At 45.0% G+C, this 22,079-nt stretch overlaps 6 protein-coding genes across 9 annotated transcripts in view; 4 read left to right on the top strand and 2 right to left on the bottom strand.

Moving 5' to 3' along the window:
- Positions 1-1,725, top strand: part of LOC26526615 (protein vein) — a 31,051-nt gene extending 29,326 nt beyond the window's left edge. The window contains exon 6 of the mRNA XM_026977099.1: positions 758-1,725. Coding sequence (XP_026832900.1) covers positions 758-795 — 38 coding nt within the window. The 3' untranslated portion in view covers positions 796-1,725. The remainder of the gene's footprint in view (positions 1-757) is intronic.
- Positions 1,726-2,429: 704 nt separating this feature from the next.
- On the top strand, positions 2,430-3,468 carry LOC6544400 (mitotic spindle assembly checkpoint protein MAD2A). Its single transcript, XM_001971994.3, has 3 exons — positions 2,430-2,643; positions 2,733-2,879; positions 2,947-3,468. Exons 1-3 carry the CDS (start codon positions 2,571-2,573, stop codon positions 3,348-3,350), a joined length of 624 nt encoding a protein of 207 aa, XP_001972030.1. The 5' UTR covers positions 2,430-2,570; the 3' UTR covers positions 3,351-3,468.
- On the bottom strand, positions 3,371-4,668 carry LOC6544399 (uracil phosphoribosyltransferase homolog). Of its 2 annotated transcripts, XR_001448545.2 has the most exons (3): positions 4,266-4,668; positions 3,613-4,206; positions 3,371-3,533 (listed from the first exon to the last, which is right to left on the bottom strand). XR_001448545.2 is itself a non-coding variant. In XM_001971993.3 (2 exons), exons 1-2 carry the CDS (start codon positions 4,505-4,507, stop codon positions 3,663-3,665), a joined length of 786 nt encoding a protein of 261 aa, XP_001972029.1. In that variant the 5' UTR covers positions 4,508-4,668; the 3' UTR covers positions 3,371-3,662. The 2 variants fall into 2 exon arrangements, 1 of the variants encoding a protein (XP_001972029.1); XM_001971993.3 differs by having other exon boundaries at positions 3,371-4,206.
- A 553-nt stretch (positions 4,669-5,221) lies between these two features.
- Positions 5,222-17,476, top strand: LOC6544636 (ribosomal protein S6 kinase beta-2). Its single transcript, XM_001971990.3, has 10 exons — positions 5,222-5,332; positions 7,762-7,802; positions 8,509-8,635; positions 8,692-8,823; positions 8,888-9,021; positions 9,084-9,275; positions 9,362-9,452; positions 9,514-9,762; positions 9,834-9,941; positions 15,858-17,476. Exons 1-10 carry the CDS (start codon positions 5,222-5,224, stop codon positions 16,146-16,148), a joined length of 1,476 nt encoding a protein of 491 aa, XP_001972026.1. The 3' UTR covers positions 16,149-17,476.
- On the bottom strand, positions 10,877-14,477 carry LOC6544638. 2 transcript variants are annotated; one of them, XM_001971992.3, is made up of 3 exons: positions 13,220-14,477; positions 11,216-12,409; positions 10,877-11,156 (listed from the first exon to the last, which is right to left on the bottom strand). In XM_001971992.3, the coding sequence occupies exons 1-3, from the start codon at positions 13,596-13,598 to the stop codon at positions 10,987-10,989; spliced, it is 1,743 nt and encodes a 580-aa protein (XP_001972028.2). In that variant the 5' UTR covers positions 13,599-14,477; the 3' UTR covers positions 10,877-10,986. The 2 variants fall into 2 exon arrangements, with proteins under 2 accessions (XP_001972028.2, XP_026833596.1); XM_026977795.1 differs by having other exon boundaries at positions 13,224-13,241.
- A 2,490-nt stretch (positions 17,477-19,966) lies between the features above and the next one.
- LOC6544635 (tektin-1) lies at positions 19,967-22,057 on the top strand. 2 transcript variants are annotated; one of them, XM_001971989.3, is made up of 4 exons: positions 19,967-20,065; positions 20,183-20,359; positions 20,430-20,942; positions 21,317-22,057. In XM_001971989.3, the coding sequence occupies exons 2-4, from the start codon at positions 20,187-20,189 to the stop codon at positions 21,894-21,896; spliced, it is 1,266 nt and encodes a 421-aa protein (XP_001972025.1). In that variant the 5' UTR covers positions 19,967-20,065; positions 20,183-20,186; the 3' UTR covers positions 21,897-22,057. The 2 variants fall into 2 exon arrangements, with proteins under 2 accessions (XP_001972025.1, XP_026833597.1); XM_026977796.1 differs by having other exon boundaries at positions 19,994-20,025.
- Positions 22,058-22,079: the final 22 nt, after the last annotated feature.

Raw genomic sequence — 22,079 nt, 5'->3', positions numbered from 1 at the left:
AATATCCAGATCTACGATAAAAATCAACAGAGGCTCTCTTTAGTTAGATACACGAATATCAACACGCATAAACGCTGGCAAGTTAGCCAAATAAAAAACACTCACCCACAAAGGCATCGAACTGACTGAACATTTGAAACGGGAACTGAATTTTGTTTTGTTTTCAGTGTTATTATTTGTAGTTTGCAAATATTAAAAAATATTAAAAACAAACCACATTCAATAACCCATTATAATTTATGATTTTTAATTAATTTTAGCTACTACTCGTTATTAGACATTAACAGTTGGCTGTAGATTTTGACAAACCAAAAAATTCCACCGGAAAGAACCCAATTCAAATCAAACAAACCAACAATTTCATTCTGCTCCTCGTTTACTTTTATTTGGTGATTGTTTTTTTTTTGTATTTTTTCTTTTCACTAATCTCCTGCGTTTCCGATTTGGGTAACTCTGTTCACTATTACTTCCTTAGTTTGTGCTCGTTTCCTCCTTAAGTGTAAACTCCACGGCAAAGTGAGATCTTGAGCTCGAATGAACCAAAAAAATGCAAATCAAATCACTTCTTTTCATGTAGTTCTTGCTAAAGACCTTCTCTTCAATATCCTACTGCATGGAATTTTTCATTTGAGAGCGCAATTTGATGCTTGTAGTTGCCCCTAATTGTGGAAATGGTGTTAGCCAGCTTTTAGTTAGCAGTAAATGAAGAACTGAAAGATTAATTTTTAATTTTATTTATAATTTAATCTCTTCACAGATATTTTGTTGCAATCTACGGCCAAATACATACCTTAAATAACGACTATTAATGCATAGAATTTTGTTTCATTATTTTTATGATTTTATAAACAAAACGAAAAACAAAAAACAAAAAATCGACTCCCTGCACTCCAAAAGCCGACAATCGTAATTTTTTACGTTTATTAAAAAAAATTTGAGAATTTGTTGCACCAGCAGACCATGCCCAAAAACCCATCACCGTTCTCAAAGTTTGCAACTACAATGAAAACATATCCGAAAACAGAAAACATTTCAAAATTCGTACAATTCCCCTCGCCTAGAGAGTTCCTTCTTCCCGAGCGAAAAGTTCCAGATCCAGACTGACTTTAGCTACGTTTGTTTTTGTGCACGGTGACAGAATATCTGAAATGTATAAATCTGATGTATGAAATCTGAGCAGAATTTTAATTTATTTATTATACGAAATATAAAATCTAAGATCGAAGTTTGAGGTTCAAAGTTCGAGAGCAAAGCATTACCGATTCGACCCTGACTTTGACACTGTTGCGCTTTTGTTGTTGTATCATAGACAATACTTTTAAATTGATAACAAAGGTTGACGTAGCCGAGAACTTTGTAAGAAATCCTGTAAATAGCTCTCGTTTTAACTAACGATAAGTTTTGTGTACATTTCAACTAAGGTAATGCAAGCCCTTCTTTAACCGTAATTTATTGTATTTAATTACTCCTAAATTAAACGTAATTATAGATATAAGCCCACACACACCCGCACACACACACACACACACCCCACACAGACACACTATGGAGCTACTTAATTTCGAAATACTATTTTATTTGTCCTCGATTTTAATTTGCGCAATTTTAACACCAAAATATGTAAAATGGCAAATTAGTTTTTTTTTCACCTGTGTATGTTGACATCAGTTTCTATGGCTAAGCGTAAAGCGAGAAAGTGCGTAGAGATTATTTTTAGTTATTTTAAGTGGCAAATTTTTTATATATTTAATTATTGAAAGATTTATACCAAAAATACCATGTAAAGTTTAATTTTAATTTAAAACAAAACATTAAACAAACAAAAACGAAAAAAAAACAAAAACAAACAAAACGATGCGTAAGAAAAAACTTAATTAAAAACTTGCAAATAATTCACATTTTACAAACATCGATTGCTTTTTGATTTGGTCTGATTTTCTGTTCTTGTTCTCTGTGGCTTCTACTTCTACTTCGTTTATGATTTGCTGCTCTGCTTTTGCTGTTTTTTTCCCCCCACCCACAACCAACAAATCAGACGGCAGCAATCAAAGCTCTGACGAACCGAGCAAGGTTTTGGATAGCATAGTTTACTTGGGTCCTCTATTGTTTTGGCTATATCAACGTCTTGTTTTAGTCTCTTGGCAGGCATGCGATGAACTGGAGGGACCCTGTTAAGCCGAACCACGTGGACTTTTGCGCTCAGAAATGGATCTCATGCTTAGATTTAGTTTACACAAGGATGGCCAATAAAATTCTGAATTTGTTGCAATCAATTGCTGTGTTGTTTCATTTTTGCAAGACAACGGTTGGATTTAAATTTGCCGCCCTTATTGAACTACTTGGCAGCACTGGTCGGAATAGCCTGCCCTGGTTCCACCATCCCTGGTCGTGCGAACATCGAAATACACTGCATTTAGCAACGACTCACACCGCTATCAATCGATAGATACAGTCAAACGCCTCGCCTGTATATCGAGCTTCTGTCATCTCTGTGAGTCAACAGCTTTCAAAAATAGCGGCAATTGTGCAAATTGTTCATTTCACTGCCATTAAAATCGACTTTAAGCAACATGTCAACTGCCCAGGCAACCAAAAACTGCATCACACTCAAGGGATCCGCACAGATTATTGTGGAATACCTGAGTAAGTAGATAGCAACGACACGAAATCGTCAGTCAGCCCGCCTGTAATGGCGTCTCCTTTGGTTTTTCCTCTTTTTTTTCGCAAAATAGAGTACGGCATCAATTCGATCCTTTTCCAACGCGGAATTTACCCAGCCGAGGACTTTAACAACACCCAGCAGTATGGACTGACTATACTAATGTCCAAGGATCCCAAGATCCAGACCTTTCTAGAGAACGTACTCAGTCAAACCGAAGGTAAGTGGTTTTTTGGGTGAAATGCACGTTTGTAAATGACCACGAATGATAATGACTTTACGAATAGAATGGCTCTCCAAGAACATGATCAAGAAGATCTCGATGGTCATTACCAACGCCCACAGCAAGGAGGTGCTCGAGTGCTGGGACTTCAATATGCAGGCTGAGTTGGGCGATGGTGATAGCAGTGATCCCACCAAGCTTACGACCACCAAGGAGCTGAGTCGCATCCAGAACGAGATACGCGACGTTATGCGCCAGATCTCGGCCACCGTGAGCTATCTTCCACTGCTCGATTGCATCTGTACCTTCGACGTTATGATACACACGCTGCAGAACACCGAATTGCCGGCCAAATGGGACGAAACGGGTGCCATTGTCATTCAGAATCCGCAGGCCGTCCAGCTGCGCTCCTTTTCCACTGGACTGCACAAGGTGGACACCGTGGTCAACTACAAGATGAGCACTTAGAAGGCAATACCGCCTCATCCTAGTGTTTAAATATTTATTTCGTTTCTATATTTACAATAGTGCGTAACGAACGTAACATATTTGAGAGTTGCATTAAAAGCCAGTTGTGAAAAGCTAACAATTGCTAAGTTGTGGTTTGGTTGGCCGCAGGGGTCGTCCATTTCTCTTTAGTTCAAATGCTATCTGGTGGACGAAACAGAGTGAGAGGGTAGCTTCTGTTAGTGGGACGAAACGGAAAGGTGTTTGTCTGGAAGACAGCTACCTATCCTAAGCTGCGCTTAGTCGTCAAGTCTGCATGATAGACCCAAAAATCTAATCTGTACCGAAGTATTTCTGGCCAAAGTGATTGGGTGCCACGGGATGTAGCTCGGAGGTGAGAATCTTCAGCTTGGGGAACGCATTCACCACGGTCCTAGCGGCCATTGGAGTGCAGAATAGATTGGACAGGATGATGCAGCTCTCGGGTACGCCGTGTTCCCGCAGCACATTTACCGCCTGCAGCACAGTGTTTCCAGTCGACATGATGGGATACATGAGTAGCACCTGCCTGCTCCCGATGTCATCGGGAAAGCGGGCATAGACGACACGGGCCTCATGCGTATTGGCATCGGACTCGACCAGGATCTTGCCAATGCGAATGGAGCGACAGCAGTCGCGAAGTCCCTGTTCCATGGCCTCTCCCGAACGGATTATGGACACACCGCAGTTGCCGGAGCGGTACTTGAGGCCCTCGTAAATCGCACCGGTGGGTGTCTCCACATCGCAATGGGTGTAGGGCAGCTGGTTGAGCGACTCCTCAATGACTAGCCGGATGAGACGGTCGGCGTAGAACTTGAAGTCGCTGCGGGTGGTATTCCTGCGGATAGAATTGTAGTAGCCGGGGTTGCGGACACCCTACCACAAACGTCCACCTACTTGTCCCGCAGTATGGTGAGCAGTTCGGCCACCTGGGAATTGCACTCGAGCAGCTTCAGGTTGCTCCCGTACTCCGCCTGGATCTCCTCCGATGTGGCAGCTGGCACCACCGCGTGTGCATGCGTGGGTGTATGCAGCTGTTGCTCCTGCTCCTGGTCTTCCTGCTGCGGCTGCTGGTGATCCGAGGAGCTGCTGCCCTCCTCCGACTGGGAGCCATTGCTGCTGGGCGAGCCGGTGCGCATGACTCGGCTATTGCTATTGCTAGTGCTATGACTGCCTACATAAAATAAATAAATTAAACGACTTGTACGTTGGCCTTTGTTCCACTAGCGCGTGCTTATTTTGCTACGGTCATACTGACAGAAGTTCCTTTCGAGGGCATTGCCATCCGTTGGCACGCGGTAATTTCTAGCACTTGGCGGTTAGCGCACGACTGGGCACACTTAGTAAATCACCTCGTGTTTCACTCGCAAACAAAGAAAAAAGTGCATTTTAATTACTGATTACTGCACTGCGATTAGGCGTTCGCGAACAACTGCGTTTTCCTGCACATCAGCGGACTCAAAGGGCGCGCGTGGGCAGGGCATTAAGCGCAGTGTCTGTGTGCGTGAGTGTGGGTGCGTTGTGCGTGCGTCGCAGTGTTGGTGTTGGTGTTGGTGCGTGTGCCCCCATGTGTGTGTGTATTTGTATTGCCATTAACTAATAAACAATAACCTTCGGGCCACGACGAAAGCCACGAAATCGGCACCGCTGCTGTTCCGTTCCGTTCTGTTCTATACTCTGCTATTCCATCTGAAGCAGCTGAATAGGAGGACTCATAGCCAGAGACTAAAATAAAACGCCAACGCTTCCGCCCCGCGAGAGGAGCGCCCACTTCAGGAGCAGCGGACCAGTGGCGATCCACATCCCATATCCAAACGGAATCGCACTCACCCACACACACACACCCACACGCAATGGCGGACGTGAGCGATCCCAGCGAGCTGTTCGACCTGGAGCTGCACGACCTGGAGCTGCAGGACGACAAGGCCAGGGACTCCGACGACGACAGGATCGAGCTGGACGACGTAAGATATCGGCCCCATTCCATGCAATGCCATCCCCATTTCTCGTTGCAAACTGCGCAGCAACAATTTCCACTCTTTGTTTACCTTTTCTGCGCTTTGTCTGCGAGTTTTCCCGTCCTTTCCTTTCGGTCGTCTGGGCATCCCGATTCGACACCCCCAAACCAGCATATCCATCCACTAACCGCACACCCTGCAAACCGAGCCTATCTGCTGCGCAAATGTCTGGCGTCATTCACTCTAGTCGCCCATTATTCAGCACATGCACACTCATTGTATTCATTACACTCATTGTACCAAAAGTTCGACCCGATCCGAGAACCTCCTGCTTATGAAACCACCATCGCACCATCGATTGATATTGCTCAATCGAAGCCAGTGGTGGTGTCCTTCAAACTAATCAGCCCCAATTGCCCGCCACACTCCATGGCAGCCCCCCTCTTGCCCGCCCCTGCCTCCAGCTGATAATGCAACAACTGCAAAGGTGGTGTGCGAAGGAGACGGAGGCCGAAAACGATCACCTACTCACTCGCACCCTCGGAAGAGTCTTGCGCTTCCACTTAGAAAACGAAATTCCTTATCAGCGTGCCATATAAAATTAGAAAATGAGAAAAACCTCACCGCGCCGATAAGGCAGCACAGCCAAGTGGGAGGAAATTGAGCGATCGTGCCAAGCCGTCATATTTAGGGAGGTGCTTTATGGAACCAGTTGTAACAGCACCAAAGTACACTGAAAAATAATATTTCTATGTTAGATGCCATGAGGTTATTAAGTAATGGCTCATTTGTTGCTGGAACTTGCGGCTAAATTTATGTTTACTAATTAAAAGACAAATTACTCGAAAAATTTTACATGATTGTGCTAACGAGTGGGTCTTAAATTGATTAGTTTGCATTAAAATGCTCAATTACTTCCTGTATTCAATGCTAACTAAAATAGTTGAGAAATTTAATAGCAATAAATGTAATTTGGCCAATGCAAATGATTGAAACTCATAATTTGAATTTAAAATTTTACAAAGTTGCCTGAAATATAAGTAATTTACAATGTATTTATGCCGTCATACCATGACGTCAATTGATTTATTTTTAGAAAAAATTGAGTAGTCATTATTTAACAGTACTGAAACACTACACTCTACTTCAAAAAAGTCAGAATAGCTCTTAGGTAACATGATTTTGTTTCGTGTGTAGTTGGCTTTGGCTCTCACATTGCTGGAGAAATCTTGTTGGGTGTTGATAAGAACCTATCACTACTACTATATCGCAAAGACCAGTCGATTTGCGTGATTTACGCAAGCGCGCACACCCCTTCCTTCGACCATCTACTCAATTTGTGTGAGCGCTATAAATTATGATGGATTTGTTAATTGGAATTCACCTCACCGCCAACGCTGACGAGGTGAACCAGTTTTTAATGTGCTGAGCGACGAGATGTCGAGATGCGGATTCCGATTCCGATGCCCCGCCATTCAATTGAACTTTAGTCAAAAATGTTCTACACAAATTTTAGGCATGACGAGAACGGCGGCGGCGGCTGCGGCTGCTGTTGATTCTTCTGATTCTGCCGCCCCTAACTGTGGCCTTCCCCCGATTGGAGCAACCGCCGCATCCGTTAGGTGAGATGGACCCGGAGGGGGCGAGGAACCAGCGCCAGCATCGCCGGCAGATTATTTGGCATTGTTCCGAGTTCTATATTTAGTTTGTCATTAACGAAAAGGTGTGTGTGCGTGCGGAAAGTGTACAAATGTACATCTCTGTGGATGCCACGCTCTTTCTCTCTGTGTATATACGAATACCTCCGTGGGAGTGGGCAGATCGAAGGGTGAAGAAACTGACTCCAAAGACGGATGCCATCCGAGATGCCAGAGCGACCCAGACAGGGGTCTGCTCCGATGCGATCTCTCCATTCATCGGAATCTCCCTCTGCTGGGCTCTGTTGGGCTTTACCCAACGGAAAAGTGGGGCATCACCGAATAGGGATTAAGGATGCCAAATTAAAATATACAACCGCAAAAATTTGATTTTAATATTATTACTAATGAACTTTGAGGCATCTACGGCAAAGCCATTTTAGAACTGATTTTGGAGGAATTTTTTGTGATTATTTAGTTTAGATAAGGATTGTTATTATATATTAGAAAGCATTTGTAGTATTCGTGGTATAATTCGTGGTATTGTGGGTCAAGAGCTTAAAGCAACCTATATATTACCGCTGGCATTGGCTGATTTTTAAGTATCTGTTAGATTTAGGGCCTCTCGTCTTCGTTGGTGCCCGCTGCTGTGTAACTTTCCTTTCTGCTGTTTGCTCCCATGTTCGCAATAACTATGATTAATTGTTGATTTTTTCGCATGTATTCCGCTGGCAGTTATGCTCGCAAGTTGACGCCATCTCACTCACACGCCTCTCCCTCTCTTTTTGGCATTTGCAGGTTGACCTAGAACCGGAATTGTGTATTAATCTGCACCAAGAGTGAGTAATGCAAGTGCTATGCCACATCGCCGACTCATCGGAGGACGTGACTGTGATTTTCGGAGAATGCGGGGTAGTAGATACGGAGGCCAGATCGGATCAGACTTCCTCTCCAGCCAGCTGAGCAGATAAAAATGGATAAAGCCGGGCAAATGAACAGCCTAATTGCCAATTATCAGCTCAAACTTGTTTACACAACGTAAACGTGAACGCTGGCAGTGATAGCATATGATTGATTTGGCTTAGAGCCTGATCCCGTCCAGACGCACCTCCGCCTGGTGGACTCCGGGTGCAAATCGAGACGATAAGGGACCAATAGACGGACTATCGGACGGACCCAGAAGTGTTTACAACTGCTATTGACTACCAACAAGCTGTCACTCGGCCCCTGGCCGCCTCTTCAATGAGCCAGCTAGTTCGGTGTGTAAACAAGACTCACGGCAAACACTCGACGGCAATAATGCGAGAGCTGGTTGGGAGTGGAAGTGGTAGGGGAAGTGAAAGGGGACGCGGAGGGGGAGGGAGGAGCTGCTCGGACCAGAATGGAGGTGATGATTGGCGCGTGCACGCCATGGGATTTATTTATAGCACGTGGGCTGCTCCTTTCCCACGATAGACGACACAGACGCAAACACCATCGCACAGAAGACAACAATTAAATCAGTCCCCTAACCCCAATACCCAATTCCTCATTCCCAATTAATAGCACTGAGGGCCAGGAGACCATACAGCTTTGCGAGGAGAATGTCAATCCAGGTAAAATCAAGCTGGGACCCAAGGACTTTGAGCTGAAGAAGGTACTTGGCAAAGGTGGCTATGGCAAAGTATTTCAGGTAAGTAAATATCCACTAATCCCGTTTGCGGATCACTAAAAATCTGGGTATTTCAGGTGCGCAAGACCGCTGGACGAGATGCCAACAAATATTTTGCCATGAAGGTGCTCAAAAAGGCATCCATTGTGACCAATCAAAAGGACACAGCGCACACCCGCGCCGAGCGCAATATACTCGAGGCAGTCAAGGTGCGATCGGTCACGGATTGTTGTCTTCCCATTCCTCTTAACAGCATTTCTCTATCTCCTTTAGCATCCCTTCATAGTGGAGCTAGTTTATGCCTTCCAGACAGACGGAAAACTATACCTTATACTTGAATATCTCAGCGGCGGAGAGCTGTTCATGCATTTGGAGCGCGAGGGCATCTTCTTGGAGGATACCACATGGTAGCTATTAATTGAATATCGAATATGCAGATAAATACTTACATTTTCCTTCGTTTTGGCAGCTTCTATCTAAGCGAAATCATTTTGGCATTGGGCCATCTACACAAACTGGGCATCATCTATCGCGATCTAAAGCCCGAAAACATACTACTCGATGCACAGGGACACGTGAAGCTCACCGACTTCGGACTGTGCAAGGAGCACATACAAGAGGGTATTGTCACCCACACCTTCTGCGGCACAATTGAGTACATGTGCGTGCGCCCGCAAGCCTCTTTCAATTTTTCTCCCATTGGTGCTGGCGAACTTCAAATTAATGTGTGTGTAAATTGGTTTACAGGGCACCTGAAATCTTGACCAGAAGTGGCCATGGCAAAGCAGTCGACTGGTGGTCACTGGGCGCTCTCATGTTTGACATGCTCACAGGAGTCGTAAGTGAAAAGCCTACGAGCCTGCTTTGGATATCCTTATATAATTGCTGAATTCGATTAGCCACCCTTCACCGCCGAGAATCGCAAGAAGACCATCGAAACCATTCTGAAAGCCAAGCTCAATCTGCCAGCCTACCTCACACCGGAAGCCAGGGATCTGGTGCGTCGCCTGATGAAGCGGCAGGAACCTCAGCGTCTTGGCAGCGGACCCGAGGATGCGGCGGCTGTCCAAATACACCCATTCTTCAAACACGTCAACTGGGACGATGTGCTTGCCAGACGCCTCGAACCGCCTATAAAACCGCTCTTGGTAAGTGGCATTCAACTGAAATGATATAAGAAGTTTCAAATGTTAATTTATGTTAATCTACAACACAACAGAGAAGCGAGGACGATGTCTCACAGTTTGATACAAGATTCACAAGACAAATTCCAGTGGACTCACCTGATGATACGACGCTAAGCGAAAGTGCCAATTTAATTTTCCAAGTGAGTAGAGAAAGTGTTTGGGGCATAAAAAAGGATTTGAAAGCGAGAAATGTCCAACCATAGTGAAGAAAAATGTAAATGTTATTAGCAGAGCAGTTGCAAAATATCAAGAAAGCCGTTTTTTTATACCCGCTACTCGTAGAGTAAAAGGGTGTGCTAGATTCGTTGAAAAGTATGTAACAGGCAGAAGGAAGCGTTTCAAAAAGCCATTTTTTTTATGTCATAATGTTGTAGAAATTCAAAAAAAAAATTTATCGGATTTTCAAGTGGCATACCTCTAGATGTTTCTGGCGCACTTCTCTAAAAATCTGCATTTAAATTTAAAAATTCATTGCTTTTAAAATTTTGTTTATGTTATGATGTAGAAATACCAAAAAATTAAGAAATGTCCCAAGGCTAAAGTTCTTAACTCCATAACTCAACTTACCCTAATCGGATTTTGAAGTGGCATACCTCTAAATGTAATGTTTCTGGCGCAATTCTCTAAGAACCTGCATTTAAATTTAGAAATTCATTTATTTTTTTTTTTAATTTTTTTGTAATTTCTTTGATGTTGCTGAAATTTAAAAAAATTAAGAAATGCCCCAAGGCTGAAGTTGTAAACTCCATAACTCAACTTATCTTAATCGGATTTTAAAGTAGTATATCTCTAAATGTTTCTGGCGCAATACTTTTTTTGTAATTTATTTTTTTTTTAATTATATAATAGAGTAAAAGGGTAGACTGTATTCGTTGAAAAGTATCACTCTAACGCCCACAAAACGCGTCCACACTCTTAAAAAATTTTAAGTTTTTTTTTTTCATTTTATTACTTCTTCCACAATTTCTACGGATATTCCAGAAAATGTTGAAATTTTTCGTTTGCACTTCCACTAGCTGAGTAACGGGTATCTGATAGTCGGGGAACTCGACTATAGCATTCTATCTTGTTTTATTTTCTATTCATTTTTAATCTTTATGGGATCTTTTTGGGTGGTTTTCACAATAAATACTTTTGTATACATTACATTAGCCTAGGCAAGAGACCTATTTACCGACTGCGTCGCTAGCGATAATCAGCACCGCATTGAAAGTGGGGTTCCTTGAGTGGAATTCCCGTGGGTCCATCCGTAAACTCACAGAAATTCAAACCGATCCGCCGGAAGGGGTGACAATTGCTCTTGGGATTACCCCATTTGCCGCGATATGTGAGCCAATCGGGCACCAGCGACCGACCTTTTAGGAGAGATAAAAATGCTTAGTAAAGTGGCCATGAAATGTAAAGCAACTCTCACCATAGGATCTTAGGTTCTCGTAGCTTATATCCACGGCCTTCCAAGTGTTCCACGGCGTTCCAAATCCATTAATATCATACAGGCGCGCCACTTTCACAAAGCGATGCTTTCCTGGCGCGGTCCATAGACCATGTGAACCCTTGGCGGCAAATAGAACTGGATGGTTCTTGAAGGTTGTCACCGTCTTGGGAAAGTTTGGGCGCTGCAGGATACCCTTGCGCGTCTCCTGGCGCCGGAACTCAAAGGATCCCGTCAACCGGCTATAGCTGTAATAGGCACCCGCATCGTGGGCGGACACATACATGGCCTGTGGCTCGGCATCGCCGTTAAAATAGAGGCTCATGTGCTCCCAATCGCCCACATGGCTGCCGATATCCTTACGATTGCCCAGACAATATCCATACACAGCAGGGAAGGGAATCCTTCCAAGAGGACCCAAGCTCACCGTGCACATGGTCTTACCCTGGCTGTACGGATAAAACATCCAGTATGTTACATGGAAGCCCGGCAGCTTGCCCTTTCCAGTATTCGCCTCCTTTTCGGGGGCCTGGCCAATACTGTTCTCCTCCAGATTGTCATCGGGATCTGTGCCACCGCTGAACTTGACATTGTCCGCCAAGTTGGCAATGAAATTGTTCACTGGTACTCCGTTCTCCGGCTCTAGCTCGGAATCCTGCTGTACGTTGGGCTTCTGGGTGGCTTCCATTACAAGTTCCTCGTACTCGTTGAGGGGATTGTACTTGGGAGCGGTTGGTGCCTCTCGTTTAACTCGCTGGAAGAGAGGAAACAGTCTGGACGATCTCCGAACAGTGTCGTTGCGTTCCTCCAGCGGATCAATGGACACGGGAATGTAAACACCACGTGTGGTAGTGGGTGGCGGGGTGGTCACCACCGGCACTACCGGTGCCCTCGTCGATGGACACAAGTTGACCACTCCATAGATGGGCACCGCTTTCTCATTGGGATTCCGTCCGTACAGAAAGGATTGATCGTTGCCCAGAAGCTCCTGGATTTCATTGTTCGTGACCAGGTGGGATTTCGTTGAATATTCCCTGAACGGAACTCCTGGGCGGAAGCTGCTATCCTTGTCCATCGGATGAACATACTGCAGAAACTCCTCCACGCCAAGCGGCATGAATTTCTCCTCCGGCGCCAGCCAGACGATCGGTGCCCACTGTTTGATCAGGCGCTCGACTGCAATGAGATGGAAAGGCCCCAGATAGGCACGGTTAGCATGGCTAGCTTGGCTTTTAATTAGCGCATGGAATTACCCAACCCGTTCGGCCATCGCCCCCTTCCCGTGGCACTGGACTAACTCTGAATTTCGTTGTTCAAATTCAAGTGTAATAAATTTCACTTTCACACCAGAAGTTTAGCCATAAAGTCGGCTTGGCTAGGTGCTGCTCCTCAAAAACCCGCTCCACTGCCCTAACAGCCAGTCCGAAAAATATGGGCGAGCAAGTCGGTAGCGGTAATGTGGTATAATGGCTAATTCGCAAAATTTAACGCCACCCGAGCTGAGCGGACCATTACTCGTCCGGCTACCGCTGTTCCATATAAATACGCACTTGGAGCCGCCTGATGAGGCGAGTGCCAAACGATGGACTCGTCCAACTAAATCGTGACGGAAATTTCTCTTGGTCACACGATGAAAGCAAATGAGAGGGCTGGGTAAATAGTGAATGAAAGTGGCATTACGCTGTCCTAAATGATAACTTAATCGTTCTTATGTGCTGTCATTTTAAGGTGGATGTATAGGCAATTAGAATAGGGCTTGAAGTATTAAGAGAAGCTGACGACAAAGCTGTTACTGTAGAGCACTTTCCACAGTCGATTTAAATTGCCTCCCTAAGTGCATATGATTTCGGTCTTCTCTGGAACCCAAACAAAACTTTCAGTTGTTTTGGTTTCAAATATTTCAGTTGTCCAAATATGTAATCTATGCATGGAACCCCTGGGACACAGCGATTGGTCACATCCATTGTGGTTTCGGTTGATGCATACCTACTTCTTTATCTAATGGCGATATATGTGCATATTGCACAGTAGCTGGTGGTTTCTGCTGCTGCTGCTGCTGCTGCTGCTGCTGCTGCAGTGTCTGCTGGTCAAAGGAGGCGGGATTTTCATTGTTTTGGACCATGTGGTTATTTCTGCTGGCACTGCTGCTGGTGCTGTCGATGAAAGTGGCGGCGACACCATCTGAAGTTGCGTTCGAGAGTCTCATGCTGCTGCTGGCAGGCGATGTTGCTGCTGTCGTCGCTGCAACACCAACTGGCAGTTGCTGCTGCTGCATTATTTGCTGCGCCTGCAGCGCTGCCACACAAAATAGCAACGAAATGCAATGCAGCAACGAAAGTGAATTTGTTTTCAACTGCTTGGACATTTTGCGAGTGTTGCCCACTATGATTTTCGTGTATATACTCGTATATATAACTTTAGCTTATTTTCTTATTTATTTTTGTTGCAGCCGGGCTTGCTTAGTGTTTATTTATTGGCTGGCTGTGTTGTTTGATTTTTGGTTTTTACCCACGATTCGCGAACAAAGCGTGGCTTTTGTGTTATCGACTGGACCGCGTTGTTATTATTTTCACACAGCTCGAACGTTTGCCAATTTTACCCATGGGTTTCTTACACATTTTTCGTTTATTGTGGTTAGTTAGCGCATTTATGGTGACTTTATGTGGCTGTTTATGTGATGCAATGTCATTTATCTAACCAACTTAACACTTCCGCGCACCCACAGTTTGAGCAGCATGTGGCCAAGTCTCGTTCTCGACCCAGTTTCGTTGGCCAAACAGTAGGAGGAAAAGACTCAATGAGTTTGAGTGACTTATGCACGTGGACGCATTAGCGCCGAGTTTCTCTCCGCGTTCAGCTGGTCTCGTTGCCCTTCAACTGGTTTTTTGGGTCCACCAACTGGCAATCCCGATAGCCCTGAACCACCGATGACAATGCACGTTGGCTCCAAGAATCAATGTCAGCGCATAATGATCGGTGAAATGTGGCCGTTTTGGCTTGAAATAGCTCAGCCTGGCTTGCAAAAATCAAAATAATCAGAAGTGCTTATGTGCCGTGGGTCTAGGCCTTTCTCCAGCACGAAAGTCACTCCAAGTCGCCTTTTCTTCGCTGTGTTTTCTTTCTTATTTTGCGTATTTTTCTCTTTTTTGAATGGACTGGTTGGAACTCCTCCGCTTGGCTGAGCTGACCGAACGCTTTGAGCGCTTCTGTGAGACTGGCGATGAGTGCAGCCAAGTGGCCAAGACAGTGGATTGGGGATTCGGCTCCATGTTTTGGTTTGCTCGCTCTCTTTGCCGTGCTGCATTTCAAGCCAATTGCGCACCGAGCAAGTGGTCTTTATCCCCACCTCCTCTCTTAGCCGCATTTTGTGTTATTTGTTTACAAACATCTGAGTTGGCCCAGACCAGGTGAGTCGAACGACCCTTGGCTGCTTTCGTTTGGTGTTTTGGGGCTCACTAAGCTGTGTAAAGTGTATTTTGCCTATGGCCTTATGGGATTAGTGGGCTAAATATGTCGTTAAGTATTGCCTAATTAGGGTTTGCAGTCTTTTGACTGCCGAAAACGTAGTTATAAAGATTGCGTTTTATAAAGACGATGGGAAAACAAATTCAGGTGTGAACAAATTCAGAAGCTTTCTAGGCAGCGCAAACAGCAACGTAATTAGGTGATAAAAAGTTTAATTAATGAAGAAAATGTTTAAATAAGTCGTAACAGCGGCTAATTTTATAACTAACTATAACATAACTCAATGTGTGACTGAAATCTAAAGATTTTTGTGCAGATTAAAGAAAGTGGTTCTTGGCTTTCGCTGCAAAACGAAACTGGTTGCCACTGAGCACACTGTTACCATTTGTTTGGCAAAAACTTTGTTTGGCCTTTCCGGTTAACACATCTCCGTTTGGCTAATCGCCTAATGAAGCCGGGCTAGCGGATTTATTTCGCACCTGATCCAGAGCGTAATTGGGATTCTATTAGAACTTATTGCGGCTAATGGAAAACTTTCTGTTCGCTTCGCTGGCTCGCTCGGCGCACCTCGAATTATTATGACGCCTTTGTGGGTCAGCAGTCGGTCGCGGTTCCAATTAACGCGACTCTGATCTCACGTACATTTCACCTGGCGGCGACAGGTGCAGCTCCAAGCCGCACAGCTCCTCCTCTCGACTCGGCGTCACGCATTTTGTGTCCAGCCTCCGTGCCGGGGGAATTTACACGGATGAACACGCGGCTGCCGGTGGCTTTTAATTATTTTATTGCATTTGCCGGTGGATTTCGTCAAGGCATATATATTTTTAATTAATGTCTCTCCACGGCGGGTCTGGAAAATTATGTAAAATGTGTGTTACATCGATGGAGCACAGCTCTGGCGGGCGGCTTGCATAATCCCTGCTCCGACAGCCAGCGAGGGGAGGGCATTATTAGTATTCAAGACGGGATTCGGATCGAATCGAGCTGGACTACCGAAGTGCGGCAGCAGTTGCCCGATCCAAATTCAATTGCGCACACACACACGCACACACACACGGTGGTGGAGCAAGTGGGTCAGGGATTTGGGGGAGCGATCGAGTCACACTCTAAATGGCAAACCACTCAAGGTGCTCATTGCGGTTTTTATCTTTATTCGCAGGGTTTCACCTACGTAGCGCCCTCGATACTGGAGGAAATGCATCGGGCCAACCGGATGCCGGCACGCTCCCCACGACGCACTCCTCGCCAGCTGCCGGACTGCAGCTTCCGCCTACAGTTCCCATCGGCCAATGTGGGCGCCAACGCGCCGATGGCCATGCACGGTCATCCGCAGCGATCCGGGATGTTTGCACGGGCCACGCCGCCGCACCACATGCAGACATTCGCGCCACGACCCTCACCGGCGCAGGACGAGATGATGGACGTGCAGCACGGTCTGCCGATGGTCTAAAGGCTGGAGGGATTGCTTCCCAACCATCCCATCCCATCCCATCCCATGTCATCCCGTCCCGTCGCAACCCACCAGCTGCACCATAAGCTTCTCCGGAAGGAAAGAATACAGAAATTGACAGTTACTATTATGACGAATGTGGAGTGTGGACTTGGTTAAGGATACGGAATGAGCAGGACGATCAACAGGAGGAGGAGGAGGCGGAGGCTGAGCAGCACGAGGAGCACATGGCCTCAGTGCGCGAAATTGTTTTTGTTATAGAGAAGCGCGCTCGGATCGCGCTGTTGGATACCGAGGCAGATGGATAAGATGATTGTGCTACGCGATGGAAAGCGTTCGTTTTTGGATACACCTAGATACTACAGAGTTAGAGACATCCACATAAGCATATGCTATAGCAATTACTATATACACCTAGAGAGATGGGTAACCAGCCCCCAAACTTATCCGTGTTTATGTATAAATATTATACTTACACTTATGTTTTATATAGGCAAAAAGGTTTACACAATTTAGTTCAAATGTACACGCAACACTTTATTTTCTTTTTACACTTATTTAACGCCAATCGAAACAGACAGCAGCCGCAGATCATTTATATAACGAAAAAGTTCTGTACTTGCGAGATAGCTCTAAATACAAATCTACACATGAATCGTGTGAGTTTGTGGCTCAGACACTGAGTACCTTCTGAGTTCTTCACAGCTTATTTTTTTTGTTTTCGAACAGTTTTCCAATTGTTTTTGTCATTTCGAACACCTACGGTAGGCATATAGTGACGTTAGTTTTTAGGGACAACTGCAGCGTAGCCAACAACACAAACTTAAATGAAATGTAAATTATAAACTAAACTAGTGCATTAAAGAGTAAACTATAAAATAAAGTACATAACGTAAAGTAAAGGTTTCCCAGCTCGATTATAAAAAAGAAAACGTGGCCCAAATTCCTTTTGGGCCCAACTTGCTCGCATAGCCAATTTGTATTCAATGACCTACCCCCCGAGGAGCTCCGCCTCTGTTTTAGTCAGCTCCTTACAATTGGTCTAATTCGATTTGAGTTGCATTTCTGGATTCAAGCTAATAGAATGGAACAAGAAAATACCGCGTACTGAGAAGCTAAACGCTGCCACAACCATAAAAAGCATTAAAAAATAAACGAAACAAAATGAGGAGATATACAAAATGTATGCAATCGATTAATGTACTTTGATTATATTCCGTTTCAGTTTGCAATCTGAATCATATTTTTTGTATTTGCCTAAGGAATGAGAGAACGTTAAATCTCTACAGAAATAACAAATTAAGATGTCAAATATAATCAAAAGGTGCTTTGAATTGTTTAAAAAGACAAGACAACTACAGAATAAAAACGGAAATAAAACGGAATAGGAAACATGAGAAACTATGAAAAACGAAAGCGACTAAAACCTAAAACCTAAAACTTAAAACGGTTATGTGTATAAAGAATATTTATATAAACAAAAAATAAATACCTCAGAAGCAATTATTTTTGTTACAAGCAGCTTAAAAAGAAAAGTGTGCGATGCAAATAAAGAACTTAATAAAATGATAAACTACCAACTAAAGTACAGAAAGAAGAAACTATTAAAAAATAAATCGAGAAATTAGGAAACAGAATATATAAATACATATATTTTTTTCATTATACACTTACTTCTTTGTGTTTGGTTTTGTTTACTGCTAAATGTATTTTGTATTTAATTAAACAATCATTTCCTACATATAAGAAACGAAAATGAAAAACCCTAACAAAAACCAAAAATGAAACTGTTTTCATTTGTGGAAGGAAATGTCTTATTTTCATTGTTAGTAGACATAACAGAGCCATGTGCTAAAGCCAAGAAAATATGTTAAAAACCAAAAACCCAAAACAAAAAGCTAAGATAAATCCGGAACCGGAAGAGAATATCTAACGAACAAATACCCCAATATGAAGAAACACTGCCTATAAACAAGAGGAAGCAAGAAGTAACAAAACGAAAAACTAGCAACAAATTATTACCAACTACAATAAACAAACAAATCGCAAGTAAATGAATTTAAACCAGACCCAAGATCATGGGCGAAACCAAAACAGCAGCCACACTAAGTGCAGAGAGTTACACCACTTCGTAGATAGCCAAGTTAACCAATTGAAACAGATCCGCCAGCACAGATCATCTGCCGTTCAAAGCTCACATTGCCAGGGTGCGCAGCTCCAACAACCAAGATCTGGTTCAGGCCAAGTGCCCCAAACTGTACAGTCCGGCTAAGTGAACCCACTAGTTATCCAGTCACCCGATTCCGCAATGGACTCATCCCCGAGTTGAAGCTACGGCCAGCATAGGATTCGAAGAATTTCAAAGTTCACTGTTAATAAGCCATAAAACAAACAAAAAACCGAAAACCACTGAGGCAGCGAGACAACAAAAGGCTTGATTATAGATATTTTGTATTTTGTAGGCGGAAGTACTGTCCAAAGGGGGCGTGGCCCACTTAAGCGGCTCTAATTGCACACCGAAATAGCCCAGTCGATAAAGAGTTCTGGATGAGAGCTGCCATAAGCCATAAGATCGTTGAAGCCAAACGAAACACGAAACGCGAGAATCCAAAAGATACAAAGCGAGCATTGCAACGTCGACAGCCAGAGATCCTAGTTAATTAAATTGTACATTTCTATCGTTTAGCTGTAAGCGCAGTGCGTATATGCGACTATGTGGATATAAAGATGTATATGGCAAATGTGTATCGTAATATATTAAAACTTAATTTTACAAAAAAAAACGAAATTCTTGTTTTGGGGGTCTCAATGCGAAGCTTTCGGAGCTTTTAAGCGCCGTCAACCGAAAAATGGGGGCTTGTCAGCGGCTCTCAAACTGTGCTGAGGAGGTTTGAGAACCACTGAAGGCTGGATATAATGTTAAATGTCTCTTAGCAAAAGAACATTTTTAAGTTGGAAACCTTATATGAGCTTGTAAATGAAAGTGAAATGTAAATATTATTTAATTGCTTAGTTGTTTCCTCCAATCAATTCGAGTGGGTTCAATTTTTGCTAGTGCCTTTTGTGGACAGCCATTTCAAATGCCAAAACCAATCATCGGCGGTTCTTTATTTTCAGGCATTGCCACCTGGACACGCGAATGGCAATTGATTAGCATAATTAATGGCAAAAACTTTGCAATAAATTCAAATGTACGAAAACCGCTTCCAAGTCAAAAGACGGAGGCGCAAAAGCGAAAGTATGTTAGCATAAATCGATCAAGGAGGAGGCGCCGCCGCCGGCGGTCGAAAGGGGAAAACTGGACTATTTATAGACATGCCGTAAGACGGGACCGCAAGGTGCAGGAGCAGCCGCTGGCGGCACCGCCGGCGGCTCCTTCGGCGGATTTGAGCGCTGTGTGCCCAATTGGACTGACTGCCAGGTGACACACGGCACAAGCGCATTGGACAAGCACATGCACACTGTCGTATGGAATTGGTACACTGAGCGGAAAGGAGCCTAGGAGCAGCCTAGGGGCATAAAGTGCGTCCTCCATAATCCAATTATCGTACTACGTCTATCACACTAAGATATATGATAGTTGCTCATATATACGCAGACGCATATAAGTGTGAGGTGTACTTCAGCTATCATTCGCGGGATCGTAGTATTAGGTTAAACACCTTCATTTTGTGCAGTGTATGCTGAATGGTGTTCGGTGGGGATGGGGATGGGGGGTTAGTCGGCAACATAACAATAAATACCGCTAGGCAACCGTAAATTCCCTAGCATGAATCGATTTAACATGCCCGCGGGAGCGGAGGGCAGGCCACTCAGGTCGCCAGCGACTCTCCTCCGACTCCGGCTGAGATTCCGAGCCAGGCAGCCAGCCAGCCAGGTACATACGATTTCCTGCCCGGTCTCGAGAAGTGTGCCAGGTGGGTACAATCGAGTGTAGAGATTTGCTCTGACAGTTTCACCTTTTGCCAAGCGCTCCCTGCATATATTTTGTATGAGCTTCTTATGCAATCTTAATCGCACCTAATCCCACACAGAAACATGTTGCCCAACCTGAAGTCGCGCCGCATCAGCGGCCTGCAGCTGGCCGGTAAGCACTTGGGTCCGGTGGCCAAGTGCCCGCCCAGATATTCCGAGGAGGACTGGGACTATAACAACAAGATTAAGTTTCGGATCACCTGCGACCAGGAGAAGTTGGCCGAACGGATCGTGGAGTGAGTATATCGGGCGGTTGCCGTGTTTCATTGGGAGCGGATTCAAGTTGGTGACCCTATTTTATCCCAGGGAATCGCGTCGCGTGGTGGACGAAACGAAGGACACCACCAAGAACTGGCAACGCGAGGTGGAACACCATATGCGCGAACGGACGAGCGAAATCCGATTCCTGGTGGACGAATTGAATCGCCAGAAGAAGACCGCCGCTCTGGAGGATGAGGCCTTGAACACCTATCGCAATCGGGTGCTGAACTGCATTGAGTTCCTCAAGGACAAGTCGCTGGCCATTTGCAAGCAGTGCCTGATCCTTCGCGAAGGCCGGATCGGGGTGGACCTGTGCGACGACGAGGTGGACCGTTCGCTGCGCCGTGAGCTCAAGGTGATCAAGGGCTGTCAGGGATTGGCCGATGCCGCCCTCAAGGAGGCCGAGGAGCAGATCCGCAAGCTGCGCGCCGCCATCTATCTGCTGGATCAGGATCTGGCCGCCAAGGATAAGTCACTGGCCATCGACGAGAAGAACTTGAAGCTCAAGGAGTTCCAGCACGACCTGGCTAAGGGACAGGATTTGTCCAAACAGCACTGGTAGGTGTTTGCAAACTGGGTTATATGTCAATCACAAAGGTAGGGGTTTTCTTCTTAGGGAATAATTAGGTAGGTCGATTTGAAATATTCTCCCACTTTCATTCCGCCCCAGTACAAGGACTATAAGCTTACCTATAAATTCCATTACACAGCCAAGTAGCTGTTCCCCTTTTCAGTTAGGTATCGAATTGAGGAAGGTCAAACCTAACAATGAAACCGCAGTTTCCTAGGAGATATTGGATACAGTTGTCCGGGGACTATTTCAATGCATTGGAATTAAGTGATTTATTTGCAAGCATATAAATCGACTTGATAGTTGCCATGACTCCTTGACTTTCGCTATGCCTTCACCCACCTTCCACCTTCTTTCCCAGCCAATTTTCGCTGACCGAGTGGCAGGCGCAGACGTACGAGAATCTGGAGGCCAACGCCAAGGCTCTGGTGTCCGCCGGGCAGCTTCGGGCATACATCGATCTGCTGCTGAAGCAGGTTTGCGAGGACATGCAGAACCAGACGGACAGGACAAACGAGGCCTTCGAGCGAAGGATCTCGGAGACGAAGCACGTGAAGCAGTGCCTGGAGAACAAGCACAAGGACACCATGGACCACATCCATCAGGTGCAGCGCAACATGACCGAGCTGGAGAAGGAGATGATGGACAAGCAGAGGGCCATTACCCTGTGCCAGACGCGGCTCAGCAATCGTGCCCACCGTCCTGGCTTGGAGCTGACCTGCGATATGGTCCAGGATGCGCTCTACAACGAACTGCAGGCGTTGAAGGCATCCGTCTGCAAGCTCAACCAGAAGCTGAACGAGAACAAGGCATCCATGCGGTACCTGATGCACGTCCAGGTGATGCAGGAGGAGGAGATCAACATTAAGGCGAACACCTGCAAGATCGACGAGGTCGACTGCATGACTCTGCGACAAGCCCTGAAGTACCAAACATTTTAGTCGGGCAGCACTACTTCCAGTACCGCACCACCCCAGTAGTCGCCACACAGCCCAGCCACCAATAATCAAATTAAAATCTAATTATTAGATGCATGTGCATTTCGTGTTCGAACCCAAATTACTTAATAAATTGAAATTCACTTTCGATTTCCAGTTACCAATGGCATGGCTTTTAAATGCGTT

The sequence above is a fragment of the Drosophila erecta genome, unplaced genomic scaffold (assembly GCF_003286155.1).
Source record: "Drosophila erecta strain 14021-0224.00,06,07 unplaced genomic scaffold, DereRS2 tig00000021-arrow-pilon, whole genome shotgun sequence".
In the NCBI taxonomy this organism is placed as follows: Eukaryota; Metazoa; Arthropoda; class Insecta; order Diptera; family Drosophilidae; genus Drosophila; species Drosophila erecta.
Note: the sequence above shows the minus strand (reverse complement) of the source record. Positions and strands in the feature narration are given on the sequence as shown.